Source organism: Euphorbia lathyris, chromosome 4 (genome assembly GCF_963576675.1).
Source record: "Euphorbia lathyris chromosome 4, ddEupLath1.1, whole genome shotgun sequence".
Lineage (NCBI taxonomy): Eukaryota > Viridiplantae > Streptophyta > Magnoliopsida > Malpighiales > Euphorbiaceae > Euphorbia > Euphorbia lathyris.
Window position 1 is genome coordinate 73,828,572 of NC_088913.1, and position 15,921 is coordinate 73,844,492.

Below are 15,921 nucleotides of genomic sequence, written 5' to 3' on the forward strand. Positions count from 1 at the left end.
ACTTCAGTTAAGGGTTCATTCCCAATTTCTTCCATAGGAACCTCTTCCTCTATCTCTCCTTCTAAGTTCATAGCATTCAACTTCTTGGTTGTGCATTGATGGCCAGGGTAAAACCTATCTCCATACTTCCAACGGACTCCAGGGGTTCTTTTAAAATTGGTGGGGTTTGTGTTTGGTTTAGGGTCTGGTGGTTTTGGAATTAGGGCAGTGGGAATGGTTTGAGGTATAATAGTAGTCATTGGGGTAGGATTCCAGGGTTTGGGATTGTATAGGGGCTTGGTTTTGGATGTAACTGCCTCAATCAGCTCCTTAACATTAGTTTCATGCAGTTTTGCTAACTTAATGGCAGTATAGATTTCTGAAGGATAGTTAGACCTTACAGCAGATCGTATCTCAGGTTTGAAGCTAGAAATAAAGCTTCTACCATAGTATTCCGAGTTGATAGTAGGAAATACCTTCTACATCTTGAGTTTCAGGCCTTCGAAAAGCTCCTGATATTGCAATACAGTTGCAGTTTGCTTAAGGTTCGACATCTCCTCCACCACATCCTGAGTATCAGTTTCCTGGAAACGCTTGGTGATTTCTTCCACAAATTCGTCCCAGCTAGCACCTTGTTTCTCCTGAATCCAATTCTTATACCATCTGTCTGCCTTGCCTTGTAAGTATAATCAAGCCAAATCCATCTTCTTCTCATTTGCAACTTCGAAAAGTTGGAAGTATTTCTGGCACTTGCTAACCCAGCAATCGACTTCAGTGCCATCAAAATGGGGTAAATCACATTTGGGTAACATTTTGTTGAAGAAAGGAACTCTGGTTGAAGATTCAACAGTTGGAATTGGAATTTGGGGTGGTTAGTATTCTGTTATCTCTGTTTGGGTTTAGGGAATAAGAAGGTCGAGAGATATAACCTGGTTCAGGTTGGGGTTGAACTATCTTTGCAATAGTTGCCATGGATTTGTTAAGTTGATCCTTACAAAACTGGGCATGATCTAAACAGATGGAATCCATCCTCTGCTTTTGAGCAGCTTGAGTATCCAGCATCTGAGCTTGCAGCATCTGGATTTGGTTAGCAGTTGCTTCAGATCTTTCCATGAGATGAGCAGAGAGCTCTTGGAATTGCTGTTCTAAGGAAGGCATTGCTACTTTCTTAGCTTTGGTTGCTGCTCTAGTTTTTGGGTGTGGGTTATTGTTCATACAGTGAAAAAATAAATGGCTGGAAAGGAATTATCTCTGATACCAATGTCAGAACTAGGGTTCTGAGTAAGAAAATTAGGGAGAGAAGAAGAGAGATTTAGGAGGAAGAAGAGAGAAAACAGAGAAAAGAAGGAATAGATTTCATTAAAATTATGCATAAGGAAACAGTGTCACACTCAGCCTCTAAATAGGCAGTAAAAACAATTAGTTTGTTAGTAGTAGGCACAGCTGTACTAACAAACTCACTATCAAACAAAATAGCTAACAACCTAGAGAATCTATTCTCTAAGATGGGCTTTAGGGAATTAAAATGGTCACTCAGTGCCAGCAATACAGAAATAACAGAACACATAAAAATAAGTAACTAACTTAACTAACAAGGCTAATTACTTATTAGTCCCTGAAAAGTACGTGACATATCACTCATAAATTCTCGAGACATTTCAGAATATTCAAATTGCTTAAGAGTGGATACAAACTTCTTGAACATCTGGGGGTCCATCCGCAGTCTTCCCAGTTCTCGCAAGGATAAATTATTGAGACACGGCATTGCACCATTCTCTATTCTCCATTCCTTCAGGTTTCGTAATGATCTGAGTTTCAGAATTTCAAGTTGTGGAAATCCATTGGCAGAGCAAACCATTTTTGAACCATTGTAAGCATCATCTTCCAAGTGCAAATACCTCAAATTATGAAACTTTTCTAGAATAAACATGGGATCTTGTTTTAATTCAGAATCCTGCAGAACTAGCTTGGTAAGGCTTGCTGGTAGAAATTCCAGGCTATCTTCTGCTATTTTTCCTCTTAAAGCTGCTTTGGTGAGATCTTCACAGGAAGACAGTTGTTCCAACTTTGGAAATGAAGTTCCACGTGGCATTTCCATCTTTAACGAACGAAGAAGGCCTGATGCAACACATGGAGATTTTAAGACCATCTCAACTTCCTCTCCTGTTTCGAAATATACTGCTAGATTTCGAAGGTTAGTCAACTCGAACACCGCATTGTCTTTGGTTAGACTCTCACCTGTTACAATCTTGAGCGTCTCTAGATTTCTTAACGATTTGAGTGGAAGCACACCCCTAGAATCAAGCAACAAATGCCTCAAACTCTCCAACTTCAACAAGGCATCAGTGTTCAAGCTTAAAATGGACCTTTGTGAGTCTCTCAGATCAATAGTGTATAAACCCTCAAGGTTGCTTAAAGATGATGGCATTGCTGGTGTAATCCTTGAGTAAACACCTCTTAATCCGAGATATCTCAGGTGAATCAGGTTACCTATCTCTCTAGGTATGTGATGAACAATGTGATGAACATTCTCAATATTCAAAACTCTAAGGAGTCTCAAGTTCTTGAAAATGAATTTTGCTTGCTGTTTTTCCATATGATGCCTGTCCTTTTGAGCAAAATAAAGAAGAGAACGGATCCCAGAATCACCTTTTCCAACCAGCGGCACACAAGACATTACAACATTATAATTTTGTAAACTGTATTCGGACTCATGAAGATGCAAAGCCAACCTACGTGACTGACCAGTCACAGCAGTTGAGAGAAAAGTCCAAGCGCTCGAGTTGTATTCGCTATGCTCAACAACTCTAAGGAAGCTTTCTTCCTTTGCCTTCAATATGCATAGATCTCGCACAAGATCATGCATCCGGCAGATTTTGATTCCAGTACCTGTGTGATCCCTTTTGCTGACTTGAACCATGCTTCTGTGAACAATCTCTTCCAAGTATCCTTCTGCTATATCTTCCATTGTTTCATCTCCTTGTTGCTGTATGAAGCCTTCAGCAATCCACATTCGAATTAATGTCCTCTTCTTAATTGGCCAATCCTCCGGAAATTGGGAAAGATAGAGAAAGCATGGTTTCAAGTGAAACGGCAATGCCTGGTAACTCAAAGCTAATATACCATAAACTCCTCCATATTGATTATCATGTTGCAGCTTGGTGAACAATGTATTGATGTTTCGCTGTACTGTTCTCCACTCGCTCACCGTCTTCTTTGTTGCCAACAAACCTCCAATTACCACAATTGCTAAGGGTAATCCTCCACTTTTTTTCACCATCTTCCTGCCCAATATCTCATATTCGGGTGCCCAGCTACGCTCGGTGAGAACATCTTTGGAGAATGCTTTTTTGCTAAGAAGTTCCCATCCCTCATCATCACTCAATAATGGTGGTTCCACATGTGTGCTCCGTGGATCAGCATAAGAGGCAACATCTCTGTCACGAGTAGTGAATAAAACTTTGCTTCCTTTCTTCCCGTTTGGAAAAGCATGTTTTAAACTATCCCATGCTTCATTTTTCCAAATGTCATCAAGAACCACCATGTACCGCTTCGACTTTAGCTCATTATATAGTGTTTTGATCAGCTCTTCCTCTATCATTTTCTCCAAATCCGATCTGTTTTGCGTTGATGGTGCAACTTCCATCAAGATTGCAATGAGTACATCTCTTACAGAGAACTGTTGAGATATGAAAGCCCAAGAAACACAATCAAATTGCTTCTTGATTTGAATGTCATTATATATTGTCTTAGCCAAAGTAGTTTTACCCAACCCTCCCATTCCCACAATCGAAACGACACGTAGTTGCTCTTCTTCCATCATGAGTTGATCTTTAACATCTCTTTTAATTGCCTCAAAGCTAATAACATGTTCATCCTCATAGTAGGGATGCGAAGCTCTCAGTCTCCGTTGTTCCTCACCGGTTTCAGCATCAAATTGGATACCGTAGGTCTGCATACTTGTAGAAATATCACCAATTTTCGTTCGGATCGATTCGATCTGGTTCCTGATATGGTGTAAAGCAGGAACCTTGGTGAAAAAGGAGAGGAACTTGTTGATGAAGCCAAGTGCTCCTCCTTTCCTTGTTGCAGTCTTAACAATGTAGGTGTCGATGACATCCTCAGAATCATAAGCAACACCTCTGATTTCTGAAATGAAGTTACGAACACGGTCGTCTTGATGTTGCTTACGATCAACATCTTTCAAGAAGCATTGCATCCTCTTAAGTTCATCTTGCAGGCGAACGACTTCCTCCCTTACACCACTGAGAAAACCTGCTTCTTTGATAAGCAAGTCAGCAATTCTTTCAACTGCTAAAGAAACGATAGCATCCACCATTCTGCTGCTTCGTTGTAAAGCAGGAAAGGAAAAATCATAAGAGTTTTGGTTTGTTAGCTATAAGTAGTGATCTTAATTTATGCTAAGGCAGTTTATAACAGAGGAGATTAAAGGAGGGAGATGAAGAAGAGAATAAAAGAAGATAGAGAGATACAAGAAAGCTAGTGTTTTTATTCCAACAAGAGGTATAACTCTCACCCCATTCTCTTCAGGAAGAGGTAAAGGATAAAAAAGAAAAAAAAGTGTGCCCTTCTTTTGCTTTTTCGTGTTTGAATAGACAATTGATAAGCAAATTGTCTAATTAAAGATAGGTTCTTTTCCAGAGACAACCAAAGATAGGTTCTTTTATTTTTGTTAAAGTTAAGTTTGTTGATTTTTTTTCTGTAGTTGGACTTTAAAGGGTGTCTGGTCAAATCTCAACCGATTACTCATATCCTAATGGAAATATATCTGTAACAGACATTGGCAAAGGCCAAAGTATGAACCTTCAATTATCTAATTTGAAGTTTTATATTTTATTATTTGCTGCTGAGTTCTCTTCTACTGTCATTTTGTTCTCTATGAGATCCACACACACAACCTTGAATTGCATTCAACACTCATTGATAAAAAAAAAAAAAAAAAAAAAAAAAAATGTATCTACTAGGTATATAACTGCAACGAAAATGAACTAGACACGAAGATTTGAAGAAAAACCAAAAGAATGAAAGATGTTGAAGCTTAGAGAAGACAATAAGATATCAGTGTTTATTGACCTTAAACACTTGTTTCTGTCCAATAATTAATAAGGAGATGAGATTAGAATAAGCAAAAGGAGTATTATAAAGGGTTACAAGAGAAATAAGATACAAAGGGGGAAAGTTGGAACTTAGAAAAAGAAGTCCTAAAATTGGAACTTCATTGAAGGTATATGCTGCACTTTGTCAAATCCTCTCCTTGCACTCCATTTCTGACTTTAACCCTCTTCTCAAATTCTTCCGCCATATATAGGACTTTCGATTCTTGAAGAGTAGTTACAAACTTCAATCCTTGAGGGATCATACTCAGTTCTTTTAGGCTTCTTAAGTACAAAGTTCTGAGACATGGCACTGTATCTTTCTCAATTCTCCATTTTTTTACATCTAAACATTCGAGTCGAAGAATGTCAAGCTGGCAAAATCCGTTGGCCGAGCAGACTGTTTCTGAACCTTTGTATCCATCATCTTCCAAGGACAAAAACCATAGGATTATGTAACTTGGTTAGAACAATCATCGGATCATGCTTTAATTCTGACCTACACAATATCAACTTGGTAAGCTTGCTGGTAGAAATTCCACACTATGACTCACAGTACCGACATCTTCTGATATTGACAGCCTGAAAGTGCTTCCAAACTTGGAAATGAACTCTTCAACGAGATTCTCTTCTTCAAGGAAGGAAGACGACCATATGCAACACTAAGAGATAACAACACAACCTCAACTTCCTCTGAGAATTTGAATTCTACTGCTAATTTTCGAAGATTGGTCAACTGAAACATTGAGGATTTTCTGATTAGATTCTTAGAATTCACATGCTTAGGACTCTAGATTTCTAATTGAATCCAATAATAGACACTAGCTTCTACAAACAAATGCCCCAAAAACTCCAATTTCCATACTATATCAGGTAACTTAGTGCAGTAATTGTTTCTCAGACCTAGAGTGTATTTAGATTGTCAAGTTTACTAATGGATGTTGGTAAAATTGTGAGTTGATAATACAAGTAATCTACCTTCCATAAAACTACACCTCTTAATTAATCCAACATACCTCAAGTGAATCAGACTACCTATTTCTGCAGGTATATAAGCGATATTTTGAATCAATTTTAGATATTCAAAAACTCTAAGCAAACCTAAACTTCCTGAGAATAGATAATATTCCTTATTGGCTTTTCATTCTGTATTTATGTGTTCTTGTCAACATAGTAAAAAAGAGAAGAGAGTCGAGAATCACCTGTTTCTAACAAAGGCACACAAAACAGCCCCTTGCTCCGGTCATGCCCGGATGCGCGAGAATGAATGGCAACTCTGCGAGACTGACCTGTCACAGTCCATCCTCAAATAAGTAGATGCTAACATGGAATTGTTGGGGTCGTAAGAGGTTGGGTGGAGCCAGCCGGGCCACGGGCTCCACACTTGAACAGCAGTTTGTCAGGAGGGATACAACATAAGAAAATGGGACAACTTATCTCATATTTGTTTTCCAACTAAAGTTATACCAAATAAATGGTATAAGATTGGTACAATATACGAGGATAACTTTTAGATGAATCGATGGATCTCACATTTTTTATACATCACATCATTATTATATTAAAAGATAAGAATGCATACCATATCATTATTATATTATAAAATAAGAAAAACAATATATGAACTTTATATTTAAACTCTAACTTTTAGACGAGTGACACTTATGTTTCTTTTATAGTCTAGATATTTTTTTCAAAAATTTTGGTTTTTTTCCAGTCCCGTCGGTTCAGATCCCATGGTTTTTGAGTTTTTCCAGTCCCATTGTCACCCCTAATCATAGGCTTAATCCCTTGCTCATAAGCTCCAAAACCAAAAATTGTTTAGCTCCTAAGAAAAACTCTAAACAGCACCATAGTGAAGATAGACTCAGGGAGCACCCAAGGCAGAATGAGCAACTTGAACAAAATTTTATATCTCAACGCTCCCAAAAAGGAAGTTCTATATTAGATAGACAAAAATAAGCAACGCATTGACTATCCTTTGAAGCTGAAAAGGTTAGGACACCACAGTAATAGGCCAATTGCGATTTCCATAAAGGGGAAGGTCATGACACCGAATACTATAGGCAATTGGCCATTGATCTCGATAAAACTGGTAGAGATAGGGATACTCGAATGCTTTCTACATAAAGCAACAAAGACACCTACTACATAAGGAAATAAGTCTCCAGCGAAGGACATAACCTCTTGGGGAGTCATCAATGTTATTGTAGGGGGGACCGCCCGAGGACTACATAATGAAAAGGAAGAGGGCCTGCAAAGATAGGCAACGACTACAAGACTCAACGTTTGAATTCTCATTTGGCAATATGAAAAACACCTTGCAGTAGTCTCACAAAGACGCTTTGGTCATAGAAATGGTCATGGAAAACTTCACATTTTGAAGGGTTCTCTTCAACAAGGGTAGTTCCGCCAACCCCTAAGTTATATGAGGCTCTAAAAACGGATGCAAACAGATTGATCCCTAGTCTCTCTCCTTTGGTGCTCATAAGTGACCATGTGGTGCCTCTTATTAGCAACATGAAACTAAGAGTAGAAATCAAGGACGGACATCCAAAATGGAATTCCTTATTGTCGACACCACCTTACTAAACAATGTTATCATCGGGAGACTCCTGCTATTGGAATCTGAGGGGGCTATCTCCATGTGGCGCCTAGCACGGAAGATACCTGTGAAAGGAGGAATGACAACAACTCTAGGGAACCAGAAGATCATTAGGTAGACATATGTCGACTCACTCCAAATGAAGTCCAATGATATAGATATTTGGAAAGATGGGAGAGAAAAGCTAGAGCCAGTGAGGGAAATTGAAACAGTCTGGCTGGCCAAAGGAAAGCCGATAAAAATTACAGCAGAGTTCCAAGTAAATGCAAAAGATAGGATAATTGAAACTTTGAAAAAAAATATTTATGCATGTGCATGGTATCCGAAAGACATCGCGGAAGTAGGGTAATCCCATTCCCATCTTATATCTCTCACTATTTTATTTTTTTTTAAATTTCATTCACTTTCCAAATTCTTTTATGTAAGGTTCAAATAGTTACATTAAAATCGGATAATAATGATTATCTATGAAAATAGGTATCCATTGTGGTATTTAGTTATGAATGGAATAATCTTCAAAAAAAAAATTCTTTTTAAATAGTAATACTTTGTATTATATTTTTGCTATTGCTACATATAACCCAAATCATCTCAATTCATCATTTTCATTAAAAAAAAAAATCAACCTATTAAGAACAACAAAAAGCTTTATTTAAAAAAAAAAAACCTCTTATACATTTTTTTCTAAATAAATTAGATAAAAAAGATTATTTTCACCAAAATCACTTATGTTGCATCATTACTTTTCTTCAATCATACTTAAAATTTCTTAAAACTTTAAAGTGTTAAACTAACACATTAAAAAAATAATAATATTAAAAAATTACAAAACTGGGTTAAATGGGAGGCTCATTTATATATTTAGACCAATTATCCAACCTATAGTGACTTCCCCAAAATACCCCAAACCTTTCATCTCCCACATTCTTTCTATCGGTTTCAACATTTCATCTCCCATATCATGTGTATCGATGTCAACCTTTCATCTTCCCACTTCCTATATATTTTGCGGAATCACCTCTATTTTCTTCATCATCATGTCTCTCTCTTCTTCCTCTCTTTATCTTTTGATTCTTCATCTTCCTAATTCTAGAAAATTAAGTCATGATTCTTCATCTTTCTGTTTTTTCGTCTCTTGGTTTCTTTTTTCTTGTACCAATCGAAGGCATCGTTATTCTGCGTTTTTTTCTGCGTTTATCATATGGTTATTATCGATTTAAATGGTAAAAGGCAGAAATAATGTGAGTATCTATTGTTTCATCTTCATCTTTTTTCCAAAAAATGGCTTCACAAAATGAGTTCTGCGAAGTCTGCGAAGAAAAAATAGACTGAAAATGACGATTTGATTCGCAAAAACCGATTATGTGGAGTATGCGAAGAGAAAATCATCATTTTTAGCATGATTTTTTCTCTTCGCAGACTTTGCATAATCGCTTTCTGCGAAGCAAAATCGTCCTTCTAGGTTAATTTTCTCTTCGCAGATTTCGCATAATCGTTTTCTGCGAATTAAAATCGTCATTGTTTTGTTAAATTTCGCTAACACGGCTTAATTTTTGTGAAGGTGGTTGAATACAAAACATCAAATTCAAGTATCCCTAAAAGCAACAATCACAGTAGGCGGTGTACTGGGGTGTAGGGGAGATGGTGTTCTGGATGCAGGGGAAGAAACGAAAAATCACCATTATCATCCCAAAAGGTCATCTTGTTGCAATCTTGTTATTGTTGCAATCTTATTGTAAATTTTGATAATATTATGATTTTAATATTAGAATTATTGTTGTAATCTTATTGTAAATTTTAATAATATTATGATTTTGATATTAGAATTATTGTTGCACTCTTTTTGTTATGCTTTTTTTTTGTTATATACCACGTCGCATATTTTGCAATTTGTGAAGCTTGCAAATATAATACTGTTTAAGAACACGACTTTTACTTTGCATATTGCGAAATCTGCAAAGTAAAAGTCATTCTGCGAATTAGTATTGCATTCGCAGGCTTCTGTGAATTAAATTTCATGTTCTTAAGCAATATTATCTTCCCATACTTCATAAATTACGAAATATGTGAAGTAAATTTCATGTTCTTAAACAGTATTATATTCGCAGACTTCGCATATTTTGCAATTTACAAAGTCAGACGAAGGGAAGAAATAGTAAGAAATTTATATGTGTTATATATATATATATGAAGAGTATTTTGAAAAAGTCACCAAAATATAATCTAGATATGTAGTAGGTTGGGTAATTGGTCTAAATATGTAAATCGACCTCCAATTTGATCCAGTTTTATAATTTTCCCCAAAAAAAAACTAACATATAAAATCATATGTTTTATATCGTCATAAAAAATTTACAGTCCTCACGATGATAAAATGTGGAACCACCAAAAACTCTTTCCATAATACAAATAGTAAAATTGCTACACACTTACAAGCGTCTGGGTGGTGTAGTCGGTTATCATGCTAGTCTCACACACTAGAGGTCCCCGGTTCGAACCCGGGCTCAGACATTTTTAATATTATTTTCTTCTTTTTAATTCCTTCAATACATTGCCTTGATAGAGATACTAACTGACAGATCAATTTACAAGACACGGTTTGGTTTCTTAACACGATAGAAACTCTAGAAGCTTCGTCATCGCCGTTTTCCGATACCATAACAGTTTCCCCCATTTCTGCTCCCGATTATAGCTGAAAAAATATTTTGTAAAATTGTTCTTTCGATTCCTCGTTTTCCGTCACATCCCCCGATCTGATCATCTCTAGTATTTTGATTAGAGCAAGAAAAAGAGAGAGAAGAACATGGATTGGGGAACGGTAACTGCTGAAGATCTAATCGCTGCTTTGAGGGAAGTTGACTGGTCGACGCCGCCTCGTCCTGTTAATGAATTTTTCTCAAAATTCACCATTCCTCGATCCTATCCCAAGTGGAACAGTCGATTCAAGTGCAATCTCTACTAGTAATCGCCTTTTCTTTCCCAATTTGGGGTTTTTCTTTTTTCATCAATCTTGCGCTTTCAATTAAATTAGCTAGGTTTGAGACGTTAATTCCTTTTATAATTCTTTGTGCAGCTATAGGACCAACTATTTCCTTTTGATTGTGTTGGCTCTTGGTAAGCAAACGAAATCATGGCTACAGATGAACTCATTTCTGAATTGGAACCTTGTTTTATTTTATTTTAATTTTATTTTGTTTGCAGCGATTGCATGTCTTACGAAGCCGATGTCTATTCTTGCTTCTGCATTGACAGTTCTTAGCATATCATTTCTTAATGATAGGTGAGTTGCTTTTTCTGTTTAAATCTTCTTTGTTTTTGGTTGATTGCAGGGATAATGTTTAGATTGTATCATCAGTGTAATGTAATTCTGGTATAGAAATGACTTTGGTAGCTAAGGAACTTATTACTTTGTTTTTGGTTTTTCATTTGTTAAAGATTGGGGAATTGGAAATGGGCTATTTAGCTGTAACTACTGTTGATAGATTTAATAGTCTTAGGAGTTCTAATGAAGTCTATGTATATATTTTGTGATTTGAAGCTTCAGGCCTCTTTTCTAACTTGTTAGGTAACTAATTTGCAGCGCCATTAGATCTAACTAGTTCTTGTGTTTAGTTTTTGAAATATTGGCATCATAGTTTTCAGCTTGAATACTAGAGGAAGCTGAAATTATAGCATTTGATTTACCTGGTGAAATTGATTTGCAGTTTTGCAGTTACTTTCAGTGATAAGGTTACTAGAACAATGAGAAAGATCTCTCCCCATTTGGCAGCAAAAATGAGACCTCCTCATATGTAAGTTGGTGCTTTCCTAGTGTTCATAATATAATTTTGTAATGTATTAGATGTTATATTTACCAAATTATAATATGCAGGCCTGTTATTCGTGGTCGTCCATCAGCCAAAAAATCAGTATACATATGTGGCCAGCCGCGTGGGGTCTTCATCCTTTTATTCTCAATTGGTAATTAAATTTCATGTAGCTATCTCCTTGGTGACTATGTTTGTTGTTAGTAGTACTAGTGCCTGATCAAATAACTTATTTCTTAACTTTGTTTTTGCAGCCAGTTTTATTGTGTGGTACACCTCTAGTAGTCTAATGTTCATTTTGTGGGTGCTTGGCATTGGGCTCTTTGGTAAGTTTTGTGTTTCCTTCATACAAAATTTCATGAAAACCTAGAAACTTTTTTAATTTAACAAGTTAAACGTCTGCAGCCATTGTTCTTCATGCAAGTATCAGAACACCAAATCTGAAGGCTCGCCTCAACACATTCCGTGAAGAATTCCGTGCTGTATGGCGCAATTATAGTGAGCTTTGAACATTGAAGTCAAGAGAGGAACAGGAAGTGCCTGAACCCCTGATTGGCAGGTCAAAGTTTCTAGTTTAAGCTGCAAGTATTCTTTGTAAATGCAAAAACAATTTTTTTAAGTCGTTTTAATGAAGACTGCTGAGGTTTTTTATCTCGCTTTGTCCTTCTCTACCTCTACGGCATCTTTTAAGTTTCCAATTTTGGTCCCGGCCTATTGCTTTTTGAATAATTTCTTCTAGACCTTTCTTCTGTCTGAGATTCACTTAAGTACCATGATGTAGCAGTATTGGTGGCAACGGAGTCAAAGCTGAATGTGGCTATTGAGGGAGGGTTGTGGGCTTGAGCAGTGATGGATTGAGTAGCTTGCAATAATTTCTCTGCAGCAGTAGTGATGATGATGATGATATAGGAGCTATACAATGCTGGTGGAATTGGAAATCTCATATATGCTGATAGAATAGAACTGCTGCCTCTGAGCTTTTTTATGTGCTGAGTTTTTCAACAGATTAATTACACCTATCGTCTTCAAAGTTTAGAAGTTCCAAAAATATGACAGATATGGTACCAAAAGATCGATTACCGTCCTTAATATTTCACCCATAATGGAAATGACAGTATTTTTTTTTTTTAGTTTGTAAAGAGTTATTAATTACACTTTTGATACTTCTATTATATTTCTTAAACTTTGGGAACTGGTAGTGCATTTCCGGTGAAGGGATTGGCCGGATTTTGGTACAGTAGTGTTCCTGTTAACTAATCAAACATTGGGTGAGTTTAATGTTCCAAATTAATCTTTACTGAATTTTTTATATCAGTATGTTTTTCAAACTTTAGGGACAGTGGGTGTACCTTCTGAAAAAACGGATTATACATATTTCAATTTTGATTGACCCACAAAATCGTAGAGTTTAACATAATCCACAATCAAAAAGAAATCCAGATCTCTATCTTCATGAACTTTATTACATGGTGAATAAAAATCTATTAAATGATTTATTTGAGTTTTCCCGTTGCATCATTTCATTTAATTCATTTCAACTGCACTCTTCTTTTATCAACCATCACCATCGAGCGTAGCTCACAGTTTCCGAACCTAAACATAGACAGAGAACAAATTTTATTAACATTTTCGTCACTTAAAAGCTACTAAATTAACAAGAAAAAAAAAGAAAGATTTGAACGTTGAGTATATAATATACTTACTGTTTACATATTTGAGTTTTGAGTAATGGGTCACAATCATTTGTTAATGCATTTAATGTATGTTCCAAGAACCTATTATGAGTAACAACTGCAATTTCCTTCTCTGGTCGTGTATCCACCCTGAATAATCAAAACAAAACGAATTGTTCACTTTGCATGTAAATCATTTCAGCTTTCATATGTGATGACAAGCTACAAATAAGTCATTATGACGTGTATTTATGGTACATAAATAAATTTCATCCATCATGTGGACCTATGAGGTCAAGAACGGCACAACACGAGAGAATAAGACTCTCTCAGGAGAATTTACTAACTTAATCATCGGAGTATAAACGTCGGTCACCAATCTTATACTAATGATACTCACTGAAGTCATTATATGAAAGGATTGAGGCTTATCTAGAAGAGAATCGATAGATTACCCTTTACATTGACATCAATATGAAAATTCAATGTATGATTAAAAAGAGAGAAAAAACAATTTACCAATCCATAAACTGCAAGCCCCTAGCAGCAACTTCTTCATTATTCTCCCTTACATCGTCTTTCCATAGATTATCTTCATCGCTTTCTATCTTTAATGATAAATTGCAAATTATAAGAGAAGTCAATTTGAAGATGTAGTCAAACTTATAATTGAAAAATGATTAATCACTTACCAAGGAAAAGTCAATTTGCGGGAAAAGTGATCGAGTTTCACTAATATTTCTCCTCTTATCACATGGATGAAGACCCTGCATCGTAATAAAGAAAATTTTGAGTGAGACTTTCATTCATAACCATATGTGTATTCATTCATGATACTATAACTTCTATTATATTTTTTAGCAATACACCCGATCAAAAAGTGGGATGCATGCCACTTCATGAAAGATTACTAATATTAAAAAAATAAGATCAGGTGTATTGTTCCAGGATTGTTATATAATTTTTCTATATTATACATACAAAACGTTCTCGACAGAGTTCAATTGCTAGAATGAGTGGACACTTGACATCTGGTTTTGTTTCATCTGTAAAGACTCCAACCGTTGTTTGCATAGCCCTGCATTAAAACATACACAATTATCAATTTCATAATTTATCCTTCTATTTGATAACGATCCACAAATAAACCATGGCCACGAGGACTGACGGTTTATGGGAAGGATCCACTCATCACATGGATACATGGTTAATTAAGAGAGCTGACAAATAATGTCCACCGTAACTGATCAAATATCTAACGCACTTCTACAAAAATCAGAGGTGTTTCGATGTTTATGAGTGTAACTCAAATTTTTTGGATGCTTTTTTACTCTCAAAAGTTCAATATTCATATACATATATAACGAAGTTCTCCGAACAAACAATGAATACTCAAGCTCCCCTTAGATTTCAAGCCACCAATGCACAGCTTAGCGGGGTTGCAATACAACCCATTAGGCAACTATTGGATCCACTAGGCGATACACGAATAAGCCATCGCCATGTGGACCTATGGCGTATGTGTGGGACCCACTCATCACATGGATACACAACCGAACACTCTATAAAAATCATACCACCAAATAGCTCCAGAAAATTACAATACGATCTACTAGACAAGTAAAACCCACCTATCAAGTGATGATTAAACGTATCCTTACAAAAGAAACATTAATGGCTCAACGTAATACTCTCTCTATATGTATATCTCTCCCCGGAGTTAATATATTCTCTTACGAACTTGTTAACTTAACCATTTTTTCTTGCAAAGTCAATGCCTAAGAGAATAAAATCCCAGAGAAAGACAATTACCCTAATACCCCTATCATTGACATCAAGTATTGAATCACCATTTTAAATTATATGTACCTTGTCAGAGGAGAAGTAATCACCAGTTCAATTCTCTCAATCAAACCAGATGCTTGAACATGGTTTCTTAGATCATTTGCCTGATCAAATCAAATCAAATCAAATCAAAATAGCATTATTTTTTAATTTTCCCCCAAATTCAATCAAAATAGCATTAAAAGAATCTGATAATTGAAGAGCTGACCTGGTGCAAGCCCAAAGATGAGAGGTGGGAATCAAAAAACTCAGGAGATAATAAAGCATCATGATTGTTTTCTCCGGCTACATTATGATTTCCTTGTGCATGTCTCACCTATATTACCCAATCAAAACCATACAATTAATTAATAGGCTTTCAGAAAGATCATTTGAATGCAGAAAAAAAGGAAAAAGTAAAGAGAGCAAACCAGATGCAGAATCTTAGAATGGGGTAAGCTGCCCATATTCATATGCAACACGCAGAAAGGGAAACCTTAAGATATATATGAAATCAAATGAAATGAAATCAAATTGGACTATTCTACGCTATCTTTTCTTTACGTGACGGGTTTTCTGTCACCATGTGGTACAGCTAAGCCTATTTTACTGTTTTTGTTTTATTTTATACTTTGATTTTCCGGATAACAAGCTTATTTCAATTAATTAATTAATAATTTCAACGTTGTAAATTAAATTTCAATATATAAAACGGTTTACATTCTCTCACAATCAATTGATAATTATCTCGGATGAATTAGAATATAAATCAGGTTAAATTAAATATCGGACATTTACAGCACGGATATAATCTACTATTGATATAAATTTATGACGATTGAAAAAGTAATCAAATAGAAAATTAACAGAATAAAATGTAGTCTTTAAAAATAGTTTTGGACAAACAAAACAGATGGTAA

At 35.8% G+C, this 15,921-nt stretch overlaps 3 protein-coding genes, 1 long non-coding RNA gene and 1 other non-coding gene across 7 annotated transcripts; 2 read left to right on the top strand and 3 right to left on the bottom strand.

Annotated features, from left to right (window-relative positions):
• Positions 1–1,335: 1,335 nt before the first annotated feature.
• LOC136227880 (protein RECOGNITION OF PERONOSPORA PARASITICA 7-like) lies at positions 1,336–4,497 on the bottom strand. Its single transcript, XM_066016647.1, has one exon. It carries the CDS (start codon positions 4,316–4,318, stop codon positions 1,577–1,579), a length of 2,742 nt encoding a protein of 913 aa, XP_065872719.1. The 5' UTR covers positions 4,319–4,497; the 3' UTR covers positions 1,336–1,576.
• A 549-nt stretch (positions 4,498–5,046) lies between these two features.
• On the bottom strand, positions 5,047–6,586 carry LOC136226736 (uncharacterized). The gene is made up of 2 exons (XR_010687828.1): positions 6,296–6,586; positions 5,047–5,829 (listed from the first exon to the last, which is right to left on the bottom strand). It is a non-coding gene; the product is annotated as an uncharacterized lncRNA (long non-coding RNA).
• Positions 6,587–10,135: 3,549 nt separating this feature from the next.
• TRNAV-CAC (transfer RNA valine (anticodon CAC)) lies at positions 10,136–10,209 on the top strand. Its single transcript has one exon. It is a non-coding gene; the product is annotated as a tRNA-Val (tRNA).
• Positions 10,210–10,259: 50 nt separating this feature from the next.
• Positions 10,260–12,696, top strand: LOC136226247 (PRA1 family protein A3-like). Of its 3 annotated transcripts, none has more exons than XM_066014612.1 (8): positions 10,260–10,659; positions 10,772–10,812; positions 10,900–10,978; positions 11,403–11,489; positions 11,570–11,658; positions 11,759–11,830; positions 11,910–12,059; positions 12,289–12,696. In XM_066014612.1, exons 1-7 carry the CDS (start codon positions 10,502–10,504, stop codon positions 12,011–12,013), a joined length of 630 nt encoding a protein of 209 aa, XP_065870684.1. In that variant the 5' UTR covers positions 10,260–10,501; the 3' UTR covers positions 12,014–12,059; positions 12,289–12,696. The 3 variants fall into 3 exon arrangements, 2 of the variants coding, with proteins under 2 accessions (XP_065870684.1, XP_065870683.1); XR_010687655.1 differs by having other exon boundaries at positions 10,261–10,659; positions 11,910–12,063; XM_066014611.1 differs by having other exon boundaries at positions 10,261–10,659; positions 11,910–12,696.
• Positions 12,697–12,869: 173 nt separating this feature from the next.
• LOC136226246 (phosphoglycerate mutase-like protein 1) lies at positions 12,870–15,579 on the bottom strand. The gene is made up of 8 exons (XM_066014610.1): positions 15,433–15,579; positions 15,231–15,338; positions 15,047–15,126; positions 14,159–14,255; positions 13,870–13,944; positions 13,697–13,785; positions 13,208–13,327; positions 12,870–13,097 (listed from the first exon to the last, which is right to left on the bottom strand). Exons 1-8 carry the CDS (start codon positions 15,472–15,474, stop codon positions 13,034–13,036), a joined length of 675 nt encoding a protein of 224 aa, XP_065870682.1. The 5' UTR covers positions 15,475–15,579; the 3' UTR covers positions 12,870–13,033.
• Positions 15,580–15,921: the final 342 nt, after the last annotated feature.